General features: G+C 46.6%; 1 protein-coding gene across 4 annotated transcripts in view; it reads right to left on the bottom strand.

Moving 5' to 3' along the window:
- Window positions 1-20,656, bottom strand: part of POLE (DNA polymerase epsilon, catalytic subunit) — a 379,412-nt gene that overhangs the window by 256,015 nt on the left and 102,741 nt on the right. For all 4 annotated transcript variants that reach the window (XM_029570995.1, XM_029570997.1, XM_029570993.1 and 1 more), the window contains exon 9: window positions 17,972-18,079. In XM_029570995.1, coding sequence (XP_029426855.1) covers window positions 17,972-18,079 — 108 coding nt within the window. The remainder of the gene's footprint in view (window positions 1-17,971; window positions 18,080-20,656) is intronic.

Genomic DNA, 20,656 nt, shown 5'->3' with positions numbered 1-20,656 from the left:
GTGTAACTGAGTTTTAAAAAATTTTGGATAAGTTCCTATAGGAAAAAACAATAAACTGCTATTAATAAATAAGCAATAGTAGCTTGAGATCTTTTTAATGTTTGGGTACTTGTCAGGTACTTGTGACTTGGATTGGCCACTATTAGAAACAGGATACTGGGCTTGATGGACCCTTGGTCTAACCCAGTATGGCAATTCTTATGTTCTTATGAGTGAATTCAAAGCATGACTCCTCCGCCAGCCCTTCTGCAAAAAAGGAAAGAAAATCTGCAAACATGAACATAAGCCAAGGACGTCAACTGCTTTCTAGCCTGAAGCAACATGGTGATCACTTCCTCAAAGTAACCCTTACTCCTTAACTTTCTCCTCTCAAAAGACAGGCAACAAGACAAAAGCGAACCTGCTGCTCACAGACCAGCAGATCCTGACACGAACCTTAAAGTGCTCTGAACTCTGAGCCACATTAGATCTGCAAACCACGGTTTCTAGGTCCACTCCGGAGCTATAAGAGTCATTAGCCTCTGTTGTGTCTGAATTTTTTTTTAATCACACACCCTATCAATAACCAAGGGGGAAAAAACATACAACTGAACCCAGAGGCCTTGCCCAAGACAGGGCATCAAGACCTTCTGACCTCTGCTCCCTTCTTTGGCTGAGGAAAAAAAAAAGTGAGTTCTTGTTTCAACACTGGTATATCCATCTAGGGTTCCTGCCACTTGGACTGAATCACAGAGAAAGCAACTTCCAACAGCTCCCATTCCCTGGGATCCAAGGTGTACCTGCTTAAGAAATATGCTTGGACTTTCTCCATTCTAGAAATGTGTGAGACAGATCGCCAATAGATGACTTTCTGCCTACTGGAACACTTTGGCCAGCACTACTGCACTCCGGTCCCGCCTTGCCAATTTATCTACTGCTGTATCATTGCCCAAAAACTTACCGCCTTACCCTGAATTAGCGGTAGAATTTCCAGCAAGGCTCTTCTGATAGCCCTAGTCTCCAGATGACTGATGGACCAGAACTGTTCCACAACATTCTTTGCACCACCTGACCCTGGCACTGAGATTTCCATCTGCTGAGACATTTATTTGTTTTATGGACAATTTTTCAACCAAGAGTCACCACTCCAGGCTGTGCCTAGTCTCCCCATAAAGTGGTATCCTGGCTTCGTAATCCAGTGATTGGGGACTCCATTGCGAAAGAAGAGCTTGCTGCAACAGCAACATTTGAGCCACCACCAGGGAACCAAACACAAAGTCAAAGCCATTGATCCCAGAACTTGAAGATAATCCCAGGCTCTGGGCACCTGCATGTTGCGAAACTGTCTCACGTGACTCTGAAGTTTGTCCATCTTCTCTGCCATGAGAAACTTTCTCGTTCAGATTTTCGAAATGGAGCCCCAGATATTCAAACATCTGAGAGGACTGGAGCTTGCCCTTGGGAAAATTGATCACCCAACCAAGATCCTATAACATTCAGATTATCCCAGAGTAACTAAAGGAAAATTGGTTCTTACCTGCTAATTTTAATTCCTGGATTACCACGGATCACTAAAGACAAGTGGGTTTATGCATCCCTACCAGCAGATAGAGGCAGAGAACAAAACTTTGAGGCACTGCTACATAACTGAAAGTGCCACTTGCAGTTTCTCAGTATTGACCTGTACCCAAGCCAAGATGTCTACCTCAACAACCCCCAATAAACTTTGGGTGAACAGAGGCTTAAAGCTGAAGACCCCTGCAAAATAGGCCCCCTTGACTTAACAAAAACATACCAACTATGTACAGTTTTCATCACTTTGATCAAATCAAATGTCAGCTCAATCAGCTTAGCCATCTCCAGAAGTGAGGCAGTCTTTCGTCAGAAGGGGAAGGGTCTCTGGACTGATCCATCATACTTCAGGAACGAAAATTAGCAGGTAAGAACCAATGTTCCTTTCCTGCTCTTTCCCCGGATCAGTCCAAATGAGTGGGATGTACCCAAACCCCTCTATTCTGGGCAGGAACCCAAAAGACCCGAGTGCAATACACTCTCCCCAAACATTGCCATCTCTTGAGTGCGCACATCTAAGCGATGTTTGGTAAAAGTGTGAAGAGAAGACCATGTCGCCACACAGATCTCCTACAGAGAAAGCAATTGACACATTGCCCACAAGGTCGCCTACGCCTTAGTGGAATGCGCTCGCAATCCCTCCGGCACCGGTCGGCCCTTGCAGGTGTAAGCTAAAGCTATCGTCTCCTTTAACCAGTGAGCAATCGTGCCTTTGGAAGCCTTATTTCTCTTCTTTGCTCCACTGAACAGGACAAATAGATGATCTGATATCCGAAAGGGATTCATCACCTTGAGATGTCACAAAAGTACATGACACGTCTAATAAGTGAAGTTCTCGAGCTATCGATTAGTAGTCATACATTCAGTGCCTTATCTTATGTTATAGCTCCGGATGGAGAATATCTGGACCTCTTACGACCTATGATTAGTCAAGCCCAGAGCTATAAGGGCTGTACATATAAGCCAAAAGCTTCTAGAGGCAATTTATGATGGTCGTAAGACTCCTCAACAGGAGCTCTTCTTTTTCATAGCTGAATACAATATTTTGTGATTGTTTCATATTTTTCAGCTATTTCCTTTGGGGTTTTTCATTGTGCTGGTTCCTGAATGCTTGTCATGTGCCTTCAGCAGCCAGGACAAACAGGCTCTCTACATCAGATTTCCGCACACCACTGCTCGAAGGGCCAAAGCTGGGACTTCAAAAAGCCACTTAAGCAGAATCTCCAGCTTCCTATCCTGGAAATTCTAGAGAGCCGCTACTCCCATTACTAGGATGGTAGTGTTCTTAGTAACCGCTGAAACGGTTGCATCCACCTTGGGAATTCTACATAACTCCAAGGTCTGTTCTGGCAAGTGAAATATCCCCATAGCTCTCACGACCTTCAGGCCCCCCTCAGGAGATTCCTACTCCCGATCCATCAACTTCATCTACTTTGGTAAAGGAAAAGTGGTAGGAGGTCCTCGCAATCCCTCCAGGAGCAGATTCACTCCTTTTGTCCGAGTCTTCCTGGACGTCTTTGATGCCGAGCTCCTCCAGAACCTGAGGAATCAAAGGACCCAGTTCCTCTCTGCGCAACAGCCAAACCACATAGGGGGCATCTCCTTCTGCGACCGGAACCACCTCCTGCATGGGATCTCCCCCATGACCACCAATGGATCTCTGTCCAGGTTCTGTGTTGGATCTCCCAGGGCACTTACAGGGTCCTTGTGCGGTGCCACCGGACCTCCTTGGAGTTGCTCAGGATCACCCAAGGCTATATGATGAATCACCCTCCTCTGGGGCTTGCCCAAGACTCAGCATCCGCAGGATCCCTTCTGACTCCACAGGCCTTCTTGTCCATCTGGAACTTCCTAGGCAAAAGCCTCTTTGCCCCTATCTTCTTCCGGGCTAAATAAACCTTATAAATGAAAAGCACAAAGCCCATGGAAAAGGCCTCTGGGTCCGAGGAGGAAGAGTCCTGATAGACTCCCCTCCTGCTGTCCCCCTGCCAGTAGCAGGGACACTTTCCCACAAGAAAAATGTGGGAGGGGAATCCCGGGGCTCAGAAATGGCAGCCTGCACTTCTGCATGTGCTGCCAAAATGGCCGCCAGCTCCTCTGACCCCTCCCCCCTTCCTGGAGCCTCTGAGCCAACCCAGCCGCCTGCCCTTTTTCACCACTCCCTGGGGGTCCCGCCGAAGTCTCAGCCTCCCCCCCTCAAAGCGCAATCGCAGCAAAATGAGGCCGCATCAAGGTGAGATTGCCTCAGGCCGCAGCTGTGGCAAAGTCTGCCGCTCTGCACGGGAGCTGGCATGTCGGGGAAGTCAGGCCTGCACACTTGATCAGGCCTAAAAATAAACGTAACAGCGATCACACTCATCGCTGTCCCAGTGATGAGATACAGCACTTCCGACAAAGGGAGGCAATTTGGCCCACTCACTCCTACCTGCCTGCCTCCCAGCAGAACATACAAAAAAAACGTACTTGCTCCTCAATCCTGCTGCTGCAGCCTCTCTCCTGATCCCTGCCCCCCCCCCCCCCCAAGAAACAGGTCTTAAAGGGAGCAAAGGAGGAAAGACTACTCTTTCAAATCGCCTAGGATAAATCTCTGTTTATGTATCACTAATCATATCGTTTATAGTTTTTTGTTGATTATATTTATCACTCTCCAGTTGCTATAGTTTAAAATCTGTCCTGTCTTCCATCTCCCATGTTTTACGCTCCCTGTTTAATGTAACTTTACCTTCTACCTAGATGTTAATTGGTTTCCCCCTGTTCTATTGTAAACTGGTACGATAAGACCTGGTCTTGAGTATCGGTATAGTAAAAGAAGTTAAATAAATAAATAAATGAATAAATAAATAAAACTACTCTGCTTCTGGAGGCTACCTGCTGAGAGCCAGGCACAGCAAAGGAGCAAAGGGCCCAGAGGGGGAGAGGGAACCAGGGTACCTGGCTATCTAACACCCCCCCACCACACACACACACACACACACAAAACAAGGGTCAAGTCCTGACAGGGACTGCCAACTCCCCTGCTCTACCTGAAGAATAGCCCACGAAGGAACCTAACACCTCAAGGAGCTGAATTTTTTTTTTTTTTTCAACCCCTCCAGACTGCAGGTATTCACCTCTAGCATCTGCTGGAGACAGAGAAATACTGAGGCACTGCAGATGGCACTCTCAGTTATATAAAACAGTGCCTCAAAGTTTTGTTCTCTGCCTCCATCTGCTGGTAGGGATGCATAAATCCACTCGTCTGGACTGATCATGGGTACGAACAGGAAACAACCGTATCCTTCTGACTTCATCTGAATCAACCAATCATTGAGATACAGATGGACCAACACCTCTTCCCTTCCAGAATGTCACCACCATATCCATCATTTCCTTTGATAAAGTCTTGGGGCTGCGTGAGCCCAAAATAGAGCCGGAAACTGAAAATGTTGCCCCAGGACCATGAACCTGAAAAACCTCTGATGGTCCCTTCTAAGCAAAATATTAAGATAAACTTTAGAGGGGTCCAGAAATATACTAAAAATTCTCCTTTGAACCACTATGACCACTGAACAAAGTTTCTATATGAAAACTGAGATATCCTTAAGGACAAGTTCAACTTTTTCAAATCCGGATTAGGCCTGAATGTGATCTCCTCCTTCGGTATCACAAAATAAATGGAGTAACACCCTTGACCCCATTCTACCTTTGGTATCAGAATGTCTGCTGCCAACTGGAGAATGCGTTCCAGAGAGTGTCCCACACTGATGCCTCCTTTTTTATAGAATGACAGGGGGAAAATCACAAATGTGTCCACCAAAACGCGCAAACTAATACGTAAACATCTCTTATTTCAGATAGAACCCACTGCTCTGTAGTAATATGTGTCCACACTTCAAAAACTGGGATGGCAAATCCCCTATCTGCTGAGTGTGGACCCTTTAATCCTCATTGTGAATATTTTTAGCTCCCAGTTTCCCAACAGACATCTCTAGTGCCTTTGTAGTTTGAATGAAAGGACTGTGATTTGCTCCCATATTATTTTTCCTGAGTATGATGAAGACAACACTATCGACTTCCTTGGCCAATAATGCCAAACATCCCTACATTCTGGCCTATTAGAGACTTATCTTCAGGTAACTTATGGGACTGGTTCTCCAAAATGTTTCACCAGCTTCTCCAAATACTCTCTAAAAAGGAGCTCCCCTATGAAGGACAACTTCCCCAAATGAGACCAAATATCCACCAACCAATTTCCAACCTTCCTTTTCCATCAAACTATCCTCAAATGCCTACCGGTACCTGCTGTGCCCAGCACAAATAAGCCCGTGACATATAGCTGCCACAAACCGCAGCTCTGAAAGCAAACGTTAACACCTCAAAAACCTGTTTAAGATATAACTATCTTCCTATCCTGGCCATCCTTTGAGGCCACACATCCTTTAACTGGCATTACAGTATTTTTAGTTACAACAGAAACCATTGCGTCTACATTAGGAAACTTCAAAAGGTCCAAGGCCTCCTCTGGAAGAGGATATATTTTTAACTATGTTTATCCCAACTTTCAGGCCAGGATCCAGAGTGTCTCAATTTGTCGAAACTAGGACCCTTGACATCCTATGAAAGGGAAACATCTTCTCTGGGCCCCTGGCTCTCTAAAATAGTGTCATCTTCCTCTGATGGTTCCACCAGCTGCTCCTTAATTCCCAAGTTCCCTTAGAGCCTTTGTTATCATCAGTAGTTCCTCTCTTTTAAACAAGCAAACCAACCTGGGTTCCTCTGCCATGGATATCTCACTCTTTTCAAGATGGAGAATGATACTGAAGGAGTCTAACGCCTGTCTGGCCACGAAGTCTCTCAAGGAAACATTAGCCAACTCACCAATCTAACATCCCAATCCAGATTCCTCCTGAATCAGGAAGGAAGAGCTACAGAAAGGCTACAGGAAACCTCTAAGGGAAGAAACTTCTTTGTTCTACTGCTCTGCTTAATTTAAATAAACCTGATGCATTAAATTCCAGAGATAAAGGCTCCACCTGAGAAGAATTGTCTTCATGTACTCCCAAGATTCTTCCTGCAGAGACAAGGACTCCTCCATGGGAACAGGACCAGAGGCTGCCTAACAAGCATCCCCGCTTTCCAGAACACTACCTGGAGTTCTCTCTGAAATAGCCATCTCTGATGGTTTCACCAGCTCCCCACCAGAAGAACCACTTTCAGGAGATTTTTTTTTTTTTTTTTTTAAGCTTTTAACCATTTCAATTTACATCTGAACAAGAATATACTTGTCAAGGAACATAAGAAATAAGTTACAAGGGTAAATATAAACAGGAAGAAAAAAAAATATAAAATTAGCTCACAAATTGGGGGAAGATAACCAAGAAATAACAAGAGGACAATGACTAGTCGGAAAAACAAAGGCAAAAGGTTTAATATAGTTGGTCAGAAATATATCAAATTACATTAAGTATACTCACAAGAGACTACTTCTGATTAGAGAAAAGCACAATTGCTCAGAGGACAAAAAAAGATAACTCCTGCATATTTTACAATACATTTGCAAGGGTACCTAAGAAGCAGCGTCTAAAGCAACAACCTCTTGGTGCATAGCAAGAAACAATTTACACCTTTCCTGCATGGATTTAGAAAGATCTGAAAAAAATCCAAATTTTCTTCCCACGGGACAGAACATGAGACTTAACGAAAATACAATTTGAGACTCATATTGAGGGCTTGTTCAAATACACTTGTAACTATTAAGAGTGCGAGTACACAATCTTTATTATCAAATATTACACAACATTCACAATAAACAATATTAAATCACTCACACTCATTCACCTATTAAAATATTATAACAAACAAAAAACACTTGTGATTAAGCAATGGTTGCAAGACAAGGTCCCTTAATCCTACTCATCCAATTATAATTATTTAAAAATATCTCAATAATATTTCAAACATTTGGTCTTGATTATTGTTCAAAACATTTTTTGTTCAAAAATTTGTATATATGTTTTATATTGCACATCTTATATGAATCTATTAAAACTATCCAAACCATGCATACTCTCATCCATACCTCATACACCTATCATAAAAATACAACCCTTCCCTATAAACCATATGTCTTCACATTACATTTTCATATACCTATCTCCAATGCAAAAGAAAATTAGGTTCTTACCTTTGATAATTTTCGTTCCTGTAGTACCACGGATCAGTCCAGACTCCTGGGTTTGGCCCCCCCCTCTAGCAGATGGAGACAGAAGTTTACAAACAAAAACTCTGCCTATATCTAGGCTGGTGCCACCTACAGTCCGGCAGTATTACTTAATGTCAGAGCAGGAAAATCACAAATCAAACTGGCTAACGAACCTTCTAACCAGGACCAACACCACCAGTCCAACAGAATCCTCATTACCGGTTCTCAACGCCCAACTGGGAAAACGAACCCGAGATACCGATAACAGACAGAAAAGGAGCAAAATATCAAACAGACAGCAGCACGTACACTATGGCCTCTCCCGATAGTAGCACTTATCCGGGTGGGACTCTGGACCGATCCGTGATACTACAGGAATGAAAATTATCAAAGGTAAGAACCTAATTTTCTTTTCCCTGTACGTACCCAGATCAGTCCAGACTCCTGGGATGTACCCAAGTCACTTCACCTGGGATGGGATCCGGAGAGGCCCGCTCTAAGGACACCTTCTCCAAAACCTCCCGCACCGGGAGCCTTGACATCCAAACGGTAGTGCCGGGAAAAAGTATGCAAAGATTTCCATGTGGCCGCCCTGCAAATCTCTTCCGCCGAGATATGTTGACATTCCGCCCAAGAAGTGGCCTGAGAGCGAGTAGAATGGGTATGCAGTCCCAGGGGCAGGGACCGACCCTGCAACATATACGCCGAATTGATGGCCTCTTTCAACCATCGCGCAATGGTTGTCTTGGACGCCGCACTGCCCCTTTGAGGACCACTCCAGAGCACGAACAGATGATCGGAAACCCGAAACGCATTAGTTACCTCCAGATAACTTAACAGGACGCGCCGCACATCCAATTTACGGAGGTCCTTAGCCAAAGGATCCGAATCATTGAGTTGCAAGAACGACCGTACGCAAGAATACCCCTGACTCCGATATCCTCAAAAAGGGCTCCCTGCACGACAAAGCTTGAAGCTCGGAAATCCGACGCGCCGAAACAATGGCCACTAAGAACACTACCTTCAGTGTCAAATCCTTCAAGGTGGTTTTGCGAATAGGCTCGAACGGAGCGCCACACAAGGCCCGAAGAACAAGATTCAAATTCCAGGACGGACAAGGCTGACGAATCGGAGGCCGCAGATGTTTCGCCCCTCGCAGGAAACGCGCTACATCAGGATGAGCCGCCACTGGTTTCCCCTGAATCAAACCACGTAAGGAACCCAGCGCCGCCACCTGAACCCGCAAGGAACTACATGAAAGACCCTCAGACAAACCGTCCTGCAGGAACAGAAGGATATCCGGCACGGTCGCTCGCATAGGAACCACGTCCCGGTCCAGACACCACGATTCAAACAACTTCCAGACCAGACCCTAACATAAGATAAGGAAGTAGACGTCTTCCGGGAGCGTAATAGAGTAGCGACCACCAGTTCCGCGTAGCCCTTAGATCTCAGCCTTTGCCTCTCAAAAGCCAGGCCGCTAGACAAAAGCGATCGACCTGGTCGAAACACACGGGTCCTTGGTGCAGAAGGTCCGGAACATACGGGAAATGGAGAGGCTCCTCTACCGCAAGGTTCAGGAGGTCTGCGAACCACGGGCGCTGTCAGAACAACGTCCGCCGAGTGTGCCTCGATCCGCCGCAACACCTTTCCTATGAGTGGCCACGGAGGAAACACAGAGTAGTACGTCCGTCCGTCGGCCATGGAAGAGCCAGAGCATCTACGCCCTCTGCTGCCGTCTCCCGCCTTCGAGCAAAAAACAGAGGGGCTTTCGCATTGCGGAAGGTTGCCATCAAATCGATCGCAGGTGTGCCCACCGAGCACAAATGAGCCGGAAGGCATCCTCCGCTAGCTCCCACTCTCCTGGATCCAGCCAATTTCGGCTCAAGAAATCGGCCTGAACATTGTCTACCCCGGCTATGTGGGAGGCTGCGAGACAACTGAGATGACGCTCCGCCCAGGCGAACATGAGACGAGCTTCAGACGCTACAGCATGACTCTTGGTTCCCCCTTGTCAGTTGATGTATGCCACCGTGGTCGCATTGTCGGACAACACTCTGACTGCCCTGCCACGAATGAGTGGTAGGAACTCCAGAAGAGCCAGCCGAACCGCTCTGGTTTCCAGACGATTTATGGATCACGACGCTTCCTGAGGCGACCACTACCCCTGTACTGAATGCCGTAAACACACCGCTCCCCAGCCGAGCAGACTGGCATCTGTGGTAATGACTGTCCAAGACGGGATCTCTAAAGGAACCCCGCGACTCAAGTTGGCCGGACACAACCACCAATCCAAGCTGTCCCTGGCTGCCAGAGTCAGGGGCAGGGGCAGATGAAATTCTTCCGAGACCGGGTTCCATCGGGAGAGCAACACTGACTGAAAGGGCCGCATATGAGCGAACGCCAAAGGTACCAATTCCAGTGTTGACATCATGGACCCCAACACCTGCAAATAGTCCCAGACAATGGGCACCTGCTTGGATAACAATCTGCGAATGCGCGCTTGCAATGTGAACATTCGGTCTTGTGTAAGAGAAACCGTTCCCTGATGCGTGTCGAACAATGCTCCCAAAAACTCCAGGGACTGCGACGGCGTCAACTGACTCTTGGAGACATTGACTATCCAACCGAGCTTGTCCAACAATTGGAGAACCCGCTGGATCGCTGCTCAGCAGAGCGTCTCCGACTTGGCATGGATTAGCCAATCGTCCAAATACAGGTGCACCAACAGACCTTCCCTCCGGAGGTGCGCTGCCACTACCACCATAATCTTGGTGAACATTCGAGGCGCTGTAGCCAGACCGAACGGGAGCGCCTGGAATTGAAAATGCTGCCCCAGCACTGCAAACCGAAGGAACTGTTGATGCTCTGCCCGAATGCCGATGTGGAGATACACCTCCGTGAGGTCCAGGGAGGCCAGAAACTCCCCCGGACACACGGACGCGATCACCGACCGTAAAGTTTCCATTCGAAACCGAGGAAACTGCAGACATTTGTTGACCCCCTTCAGGTCCAGGATGGGCCGAAACGTTCCTTCCTTCTTTGGTACTACGAAGTAAATGGAATACCGGCCCCTGCGAAGTTTGTTGACCGGAACGGGAACGATCACGCTGAGCTCCCTGAGATGATCTAGTGTGGCCCGTATCGCCCGTCGCTTCGCTGAGAACCCGCAAGGGGATACCAGAAAAAAAACGGAAACGGCCGGTGTAAAAAATCTAACTCGTAACCGTGTCTTATCACATTTAGGACCCACTGGTCCGACATGATCCTGGTCTATTTCTCGTAAAAACGGTCGAGACGCCCCCCCAATTCTGGGAACGGAGGAATGGACCGGCCACCCATCATTGTGCAGGTTTGCCCCCCCTGCACAGGCTGACCGGTGCCCGAACGACCGAAACGGCGCCCGCGAAAGGACTGCGAATAAGATTGTTGACGCTGTGCACTGTGACGAAAAGAAGAAACGGATCCCCAGGAGCCTCGAGGCCGGCGACTACCGCGAAAACGCGACCTGGAAGGGCCAGCCCCCCGAGACCGTGGCCTGTCCTCCAGTAAACCTTATTCTCCCCCAGGGATTCTATCAAATCTTCCAATTCTTTACCAAACAACAGTCTCCCCTTGAAGGGCAAGGAACCTAGCCGTGTTTTAGAAGTCACGTCCGCCGACCAAAGTCGTAACCACAACAGCCTCCGCGCGGCCACTGCCGAAACCATCGTCCTGGCCGAAGTACGAAGAAGATCATAGAAGGCATCCGCACTATAAGCGATCACCGCCTCCAAGCGACTCGCTTGGCGTGCTTCTTCCGGCGACAGAGACTCATTGGCCAAGAGCTGCTGTGCCCAGCGGAGACCTGCCCGAAGGGAAAAATTACTACAAATCACCGCACGAATTCCCAATGCGGAGACTTCGAAGATCTTTTTCAGCTGCACCTCCAGCTTCCTGTCTTGCAAATCCTTAAGAGCAGTACCTATGGTGACCGAAACGGTGGTTTTCTTTGTGACCACCACTACTGCCGAGTCTATCTTCGGCATGCGCAGCATGTCCAGGGCATCCTCCGGTAAGGGATAGAGTTTATCCATCGCCTTCGCCACCTTCAGCCCCAAATCCGGAGTGTCCCATTCCTTAAACAGCAAATCCGAGGCATAAAAATGCAAAGGGAAGGCTGAAGGAGGCCCCCGGAGACCCAAAACGACCGGATCCGTTACTCCGAGCCAGGACTCCTCCTGCGGCACCTGGATCCCTAATTCCCCCAGAATTTCTGGGATAAGAGGTCCCAGCTCCTCCTTCCAAAACAAACGGATCACCTTCAGGTCAACCCCCTTGGTAGCATGGGCCCCTCGGGAACCCGAAGCCCCTTGGTCTCCATCCCCATCAACCCCCCTTGGGGGCTGGGACGGAAGCTCTGTATCCCCGGACGGGTCCTCCGGCTCATCCGTGTCCGTGGTCGATTCCAGCTCCCCCCTGGGAACTGGAGTGGTCGAGCCCTACTCTGGCCCTCCGACCCTGGACTGGCTTGGACCTTTTCTCTGCCCGAGGTCCCGAATCCGGAGTGGAGGTCTTTCATGCCCTCTTCTTGGCCCGTCTACGGGCCTTGAAGGCCTTATGCATAAGCAGAACAAACGCGGACCCAAAGGACGAGTCTGAGGCCTCTTCTTCCTCCCCCTCAGAGGGATGTGGAGAGAAAGCCCATGGCAGAAGCACGACTGTCCCCCTTGGGACCCCCCGCTGCGGGGATAACCTCAGCGGAGGGTCGTCCTCCCCCTCACACGCCGGTAACGCGCCTGCCGCAGCTTCCCTCGGACCTAAAATGGCCGCCGAAAACGCCGGCGAAGAAAACAAAATGGCGCCCGGTCCCGGCGTCCCCGAAGCCGGCCCCGCACTAATCACCGGCCTGCCGACCTCGGGACCGGCGCTACCTGCCTGCTGCCCCGGGACCCTGCCAGCGTCGCGGACCCCCCTTCCCCGCCGGAAATGCATGACGAACACAGGATGTCCCTTGACAGCCGTGTGGCCGCGGACCCGCAGGCCTGACATGCAGTTCTCCGCGGCATCGCGGCCCCAACAAGGAAAAAAGGGTAGGCACAGTACAAAAAAGAAAAGATCTCCCCGGCGACGGTGGTCCTCTACCTCCCCCCTCACAGGAACAGGACAGGAGAGACGAGGCACAGACAACAGAAGAAAAAAAAACAGGCAGTACTTTTTTTTTTTTTTTTTTTTTTTTTTTTTAACACACAGACACAGGTCCGGGTCCAGCTGGGGGGAGGGAACCGGGCACCCCGATGTCACCCCCAGCCCTGATAGACGCTGACAGTGGAGCTCCCCCACGTAACAGCGGCCTCAACCAGAGGGGATGGTCCCCTCAGGACCTCACTACCCTCTGGGAGGCACGCTCAGTGATCAGCAAGCAAGCTTCTGCGGTCCGAACCCCAATCCGTCGGCTTCCTACTCTCAAACTGCTTTCTCTTCCTTTTTTTTTTTTTTTTTTTTTTACACACTAACTACCACCTAAATCTAGGCCTCAGCACAGACTAGGTTTGGCACCCTCTCCACCTGCTAGGAGACAGAAGAATACTGCCGGACTGGCACCAGCCTAGATATAGGCGGAGAATTTGTTTGTAAACTTCTGTCTCCATCTGCTAGAGGGGGGGCCAAACCCAGGAGTCTGGACTGATCCGGGTACGTACAGGGAACACTTGTTCATAGATTCAAAAATTGTTAAATGTCCCAACAAACCACTTTTCACGGAACCCAACTCGTCGTCATGTGAAATGCTCAGTTCTATTTAAAAAATATATATAAACAGTCCCACATACACCTGAATGGATCCTTTTTGTATAGATTCCGACAATCTGAAACCTCTCACAGGCGTAACCGTGAATGAAGAACTCTCGTTTCTCAACTGCCCATACCAGGAAGATCAAACTTTCTCGTTTCTCTGACTATCCATGCTGTTAACCGACAGGTCCGTGCTGTTAACAGACAAGCCAGACGCCGTGGCATTTCGGCGGCTCCTCCACCACCTGCATCAGGGGAAACTTTATATCCATTCAATTGATTGTATATATCCAGGGCAACTGTGTATCAAAGGGAAGCCATTGAGGTGGTCCGATCATATATGATAAAAAGAAGGGACAACGGGAGGATTCCTACGGAATTTGTAGTTGATTTAACCACATGGGCAATGACACAAAACTACTTTTGTTTTGGGGATCGGTTCTTCAAACAAATTTATTTTATTTATTTAACAGTTTTTCTATACTGACATTAAAATACACATCATATCGGTTTACATTATAACAAAGTAATGGAAATGGAAATTATAAAGAACAGGGGATGGGGAAAACAGGACAACTAATAATTAGGACAGTGTGAGCAAAGGGAGAAGTAGGTTAACAAAACGCAATAAGGAAAGGAACAAGAGTGTAACAAGGATATTTACAAAACTGCAGAAAAATAAAGGGAGTTGCCATGGGGGCATCAATTGCACCTGATATTGCCAACCTTTACATGGGGGAATTTGAGAAGCAGGTTATGTCTACCACATCCTACCACATTAGGATGTGGAAACACTTTATAGATGATGATCTGGTCATTTGGGAGGGACCACGTGGGGAATTAGAGAAGTTTATAGAATGGCTTAATGCACAGAATGAGCATCTACAGTTTACTGCAGAGATTGAAGATAAAGTGATCAATTTTTTAGACATTGAGATTAGGTTAGAGGGAAATAGTTTTTCTTTTTCCGTCTTTAGAAAAGAGACTGATAGAAATACGGTTCTTCATTTCTACAGTTGTCACCCCTTGAAATTGAGGGAAAATATTCAAACAGGGCAATTTTTGCGTTTGAGGAAATTGTATTCCTCAAATTCAGAATATTTATTAAAAGCTAATGAAATGTATCAAAGATTTAAAGATTGGGGATATCCCAAATAGAGTATTGAAGAGGGTTATGAAAAGGGGAAGATGGGCAAACAGAGTTATTGAGGCCTAAACAAAAGGAGAAAATATCCAAGTTGGTTTGTGTGCTACCCTTTATGCCAGATACTTGGAAAGTACGCAAGAGTATCATACATCATTGGAACATCTTGGGATTACATTCAGTATTTGAAGACAAACCTTTGTTTACCTTCTCTAGGGCATTAAATTTACGGGATAATTTGGTACATGCTGGGATTAGAAATACAATTAAGAGGGAGAATATCCGGAGTGGACACAGTGCATGTGGTCACTGTAATATCTGCCCACATGCCTTTCAGGCCAATAAGATTAGGGTGTCAGAAAAAGATATTCAATTTGCGATCATTTACGACTTGTGATTCTGAACGGGTTATTATGTAATATGGTGCCTATGTGGGTTGAAATACATAGGTAAAACGATGACAAAACAAAAAGTACGGATACAGGAGCATATGAGCTGTTTGCGGCGCAACTGTGCTGAAGCACCTCTGGTTGAACATTGGGGGGAAGCACAACATAAGATTGAAGATTTAAAAGTTTTCTGTTGTGGAACAAGTAGTATTGAGGAGGAGGGGAGGTGATATCAATAAAGTCCTTTTATTCAAAGAACAGAAATATATTTTCCAATGGGATACAGTGATACTGAGAGGTTTAAACAAAGAGGTGGAGTGGAATGTGTTACTGTAGATACGAACATAGAAAGATGATATTGAGGACTGTGCCTTGAAGAAAAGAGTTAATTATATAGACAACAATCCGGCATCCGTGAGGTCATAACATGGGGAGGGAAGGGGCGGGGTTTTGGGGATATAAAATTTGAGGGAGGACGACAATGCTCACAGCCGCCGCAACAACAGTTGGTTTGAAGCATAGACCTGAACGCAGCTGGGTAAGTGTAAGAGGGATATTGTTTGTGGGACGTGGGGGTTAGTTAGTTTGATATAGGAGGTTATATAAATATTGTTTGATTTTAAATGTTTTCAGAACCAAGTTGCAGTAAAAAAGTGTGTAAAGGCTTGAACTTGATGTGAATGATATCGAGGCTGGTGAAACCGGTTGATAGCGGAGAGGCATTAAAAGCATCACATTTCAAAGAAGTTGATACACAGTTGCCCTGGATATATACAATCAATTGAATGGATATAAAGTTCCCCCTGATGCAGGCGGTGGAGGAGCCGCCGAAATACCACGGCGTCTGGCTTGTCTGCTAACAGCACGGACCTGTCTGTTAACAGCATGGATAGTCAGAGAAACGAGAAAGTTTGATCTTCCTGGTATGGGCAGTTGAGAAATGAGAGTTCTTCATTCACGGTTACGCCTGTGAGAGGTTTCAGATTGTCGGAATCTATACAAAAAGGATCCATTCAGGTGTATAAGTGGGACTGTTTATATATTTTTTTAAATAGAACTGAGCATTTCAAATGACAAAGAGTGGGGTTCCGTGAAAAGTGGTTTGTTGGGACATCTAACAATTTTTGAATCTATGAACAAGTGTTGCAATGGAGATAGGTATATGAAAATGTAATGTGAAGACATATGGTTTATAGGGAAGGGTTGTATTTTTATGATAGGTGTGTGAGGTATGGATGAGAGTATGTGTGGTTTGGATAGTTTTAATAGATTTATATAAGATGTGCAATATAAAACATATATAAAAATTTTTGAACAAAAAATGTTTTGAACAATAATCAAGACCAAATGTTTGAAATATTGTTGAGATATTTTTAAATAATTATAATTGGGTGAGTAGGATTAAGGGACCTTGTCTTGGTTGTGTTGCTTATTTGGTAAGAGACAGGGCATAGCTGGTATTTATACAATGAGATTAAGCAATAGTTTACAGAACAGCACATAACATGATCTAATGTATATCACATAACAGCAAATGCAATGATGTTACTTCAGTACACACATGACAATTATGCTATTCACAAATCTCAATCAAGTGATTTCATAAACACAATGATTTCTTCAACAGCTTCATCCAACAATTAGCTGCCATATTCACTATAAGTGTTGATCTTCTTTTATTAACAATTTAGGCCAATACTCACGTTGTGCTGCCTTTACGAGTGTTGAAACCTCCCTTTATTTTCCAAACTGTCGATGTTTTACAAATCATCCTGTCAAATATTCACAGACCACCCTACAAGAGGCCCTTGTTTCTCCAATATGGCTTCATCAGGGAAAATACAACATCCTGCTGCAACCATCTCTGGCAATATCACCTGTAAGCATTTATCACTTTATCCGAACATTATTCCATGATCTGTTCCCAACCGGATCAATAGTCAGGATCTTGTAAACTCTTCCACCTTATCCACTCGGGACTAAATTCTTCTCCACCAAAACGGCATTTAGATTTTCGGTTTTGTTGGAGTAGAATTCAGTCCCGAGTGGATAAGGTGGAAGAGTTTACAAGATCGAGACTATTGACCCAGTTGGGTAACAGATCATGGAATAAATGTCTACAAGCATTGTTGTGTTCCAGCCAGAGATATCAATATTACAGCTCGTAGCTGTCTGAGGGAACATTTTCCCGCAATACAACTTTTGAAACCGCTCACCATTGTCAACTTCTTCTGCCCCAGTATGCTGGAACAGTAGGGCCACACAGCTGTGTAAATAATTTCTTCCCCCCCCCCCAGTTAGTACTAAAAGGCGCAGTTGTGGGTTGCAGAAACAGCAAGGAAACTTAGAACAAGATTATAGAGGTAAAAATTTCCTAAAAAAGATGTTAGAAAAATTTTTGAAAGAGGCAGAATACATCTGTGTTTATGCGCAGACATAAAATGACAAGGATTGCAAGGCAACTCCCGTATATGCTCAGTAGAGCTCAAAGCTCCACTAAGACGAGTCTGTTCAGTGCCACTAGATGACATTGTAATAGCCTGCTTACAGACAGAAAATAATCTAAATAGCTGCCAAAACTAGTGAAGCTGTTGCCTGAACATCTAGTATCCTAGGACCCTGTGGCTTTGCTGGACAGCACTTGGCCACTACCAAACTGCTGACACCAATCCAGTTGGTTTGAGGTGTTGTAATCTGCTGGAACCAATCTGGCTATATCATGGCCTGCTGGATCACTAGGATGTGCTTCCTTTATATGCTTGTTGTCTCTTTATTTTGCTGGACAGGACTCAGTCACACAAACATGCCACCTAGCAAACTCCACCGCTGGACAGTAGGGTGGTCATCTGGCTACAATCATAGGCTGAGTGCTGAAAGGCAGTGTGATTCTTAGGCCCTGATCATACAAAAACCCAGGCAATAAAGAGCAGTTACCTGTCCATCAATCATGTATGAGATCATCATGATCTGGTCTGACTCCGGATCTGGGAACTTTAGGGGCAATTTAGTTGTTTCAATGTCAAAAGCCAAAACTACTGGATCCTGAAAGGAATAAGTCTCAGATTAAAAAAATCAAACCATATCATCCGATTTAAATGATAGCAGTTCAGTATATACAATGTTCTTTGTAATTTCAGTAGTCCTAGAAAATGTGGATTTTTTTGGCAGGTTATAATATAATAATTAAAAGATATTGCACAAAATCTTTGGAAACCATATAGGTCCCTTATTTAACACCTTGTCAATGCAAAACTAATAACCAAATAGCAGGATTCATGCATTTTATCAAGGTAAAATCTACAGACTTGCAACTTCTCTGCATCCTTCAATATTCCTCCTATGAAAAGCTGACTGACAGTGTAAAGATGGAGGAGAAAGCGCAGTTGCTTACCTGTAACGTGTTCTCCTAGGACAGCAGGATATTAGCCTCACATGTGAGTGACATCATCGGATGGAGCCCAGCAGGGAAATCTTTTGTCAAAGTTTCTAGAAGCTTTGACCAGCACACTGAGCATGCCCAGCCTGCTGCTATCTGCGCCTCCACACGAGATTCCCCTTCAGTCTCGAAATATAGAAAAATACGAGCAAAAATAGAACAATTAATCGGAGAACCCAACACTGTGGGAAGGTGGGCGGGATTCCTGAGTACTAACATCCTGCTGTCCTAGGAGAACACCTGTTACGGGTAAGCAACTGTGCTTTCTCCTAGGACAAGCAGGATGGTAGTCCTCACATGTGGGTGAGTACCAAGGTCCAGACTGTCCAAATGAACAGAAGAGACCAACAGCGATCGAACAAGGTGCCAATGGGTTCAACAACTGCAATACTGTAGGTCAGCTGAGAACTGTCTGGTTCCCACAGAAACACAGACAGGAAGAGTTGGGTTCACATCTGCAACAGGTTGCACAGGATGGATTGACCAATGGCACTGTCCTCACATCCGTCTTTGTCTAAACAGTAACAAGCCGCAAAAGTATGAAGGGAGTTCCAGGTTGTGGCTTGGCAAATTTTTACATCGGGGACTGCATGCAAATGAGCCACCAACGTCGCCAGAGCCTGCACAGAATGAGCCTTTACTCTGCCGGCGAGCAGAAGGCCTGCCTGTGCATAGCAAAAATCAATGCAATCCGCCAGCCAAATCAACAAGGTTTGTTTACCCACCGCAACTCTCAGCCTGTTGGAATCAAAGGACACAAAGAGCTGGGTGGACTGCCTGTGGCAAGCCATGTGGTCTAGGGAGAAAGCCAAAGCCCTCTTGCAGTCCAAGTTATGCAGAGCACATTCCCCTGAGTGAGAATGAGGCCTAAGAAAGAAGGTGGGTAGAACGATGGTGGAAATCAGTCACAAACTTGGGCAGAAACTTAGGATGCGTAAGCAAGACCACATGATCGTGGAAGAACCTAGTGTAGGGCGGGTACGTCACCAGAGCCTGCAGCTCACTGACCCTGCAAGCTGAAGCAATTGCCACCAGAAATATAACTTTCCAGGTGAGGAAATTCAGATCACAGGACTGCAGTGGCTCAAAGGGAGAGTGCTTGAGCCATGCCAGGACAACATTGAGATCCCAGGACGCTACAGGAGGCTGAAGGGGGGGCTTCAGTTGGAGGAGACCCCCACATGAAATGGCCTACCAAAAGCTGCACCGATACAGGCACGCCAACGACACCTCGGTGTTATGCACTGACAGCGCTATGGTGGATCCTGACTGAACTGATTTGAAGCCCAGACTCGAAAAGGTGCCAGAGATAGTCCAGCAGCCGAGGAAGGGGGGGGCATAAGAAAGGATCCAAGTCATGCCCCGCACACCAGACACAAAACCTTTTCCACATTAAACTGCAGGACTTCACGGTGGAAGGCTTCAGAGATGCCACCAGAACCTGGGAGACACAGTCCAAGAGTGCCAGGGGCTGAAGGACTACGTACTCAACATCCATAGGTTTGGATGGCGCAGGGTGCCCTGATTCTGGGAGATGAGGTTGGGTGCTGTCCCCAGTCGGACAGGTGGTCACACCGATAGGTCCTGCAGAAGCAGAAACCAGACCTTTCGGGGCCAAAAGGGGTCACTGTCCTATTGAAGTTTCAGTAACGTCTTTAAGAGGAGGGTAAGCACATAGCAGGCCCTTCCCCCAAAGAAGGGAAAAGACATTGCAGGCCGGCTGCCCACCTCCCAACCACAGGGAACAGACCTTGCTCACTTTGTGATTGTGGGGCAAGGCGAACAGGTCCACATCCAGAGTGTCCTACTGATGGAACAGTTTGGCTGCTACCTCTGGGTTGAGGGATCACTCATGAGGCTGGAAGTAGCGGCTTAGGCGGTCTACCAGCACATTCAGGTGTCTCGGCACGCATATGGCTCGCAAGGACATCCCTTGCGACAAGGTTCAGGTCCACACATGAACTGCATCCAGACAGAGCAGGAACGAGCCTGTGCCGACCTGCTTGTTGATGTACCACATCACACCTTGGTTGTCTGTCTGAATCAGGACTGCCTTGTGCAACAACTGATCTCTGAATGCACACAAGGCTTAACGGATTACCCAAAGTTCCAGGAACTTTGACAGCTGGCTTTGCAAGTGGTCCAGAGACCCTGAATGTGGATACTATTCATATAGGCTCCGC

The sequence above is a fragment of the Rhinatrema bivittatum genome, chromosome 11, assembly GCF_901001135.1.
Source record: "Rhinatrema bivittatum chromosome 11, aRhiBiv1.1, whole genome shotgun sequence".
NCBI classification, from domain to species: Eukaryota; Metazoa; Chordata; class Amphibia; order Gymnophiona; family Rhinatrematidae; genus Rhinatrema; species Rhinatrema bivittatum.
The sequence above is the reverse complement of the archived record's forward strand: the minus strand, read 5'-3'. Positions and strand labels throughout refer to the sequence as shown.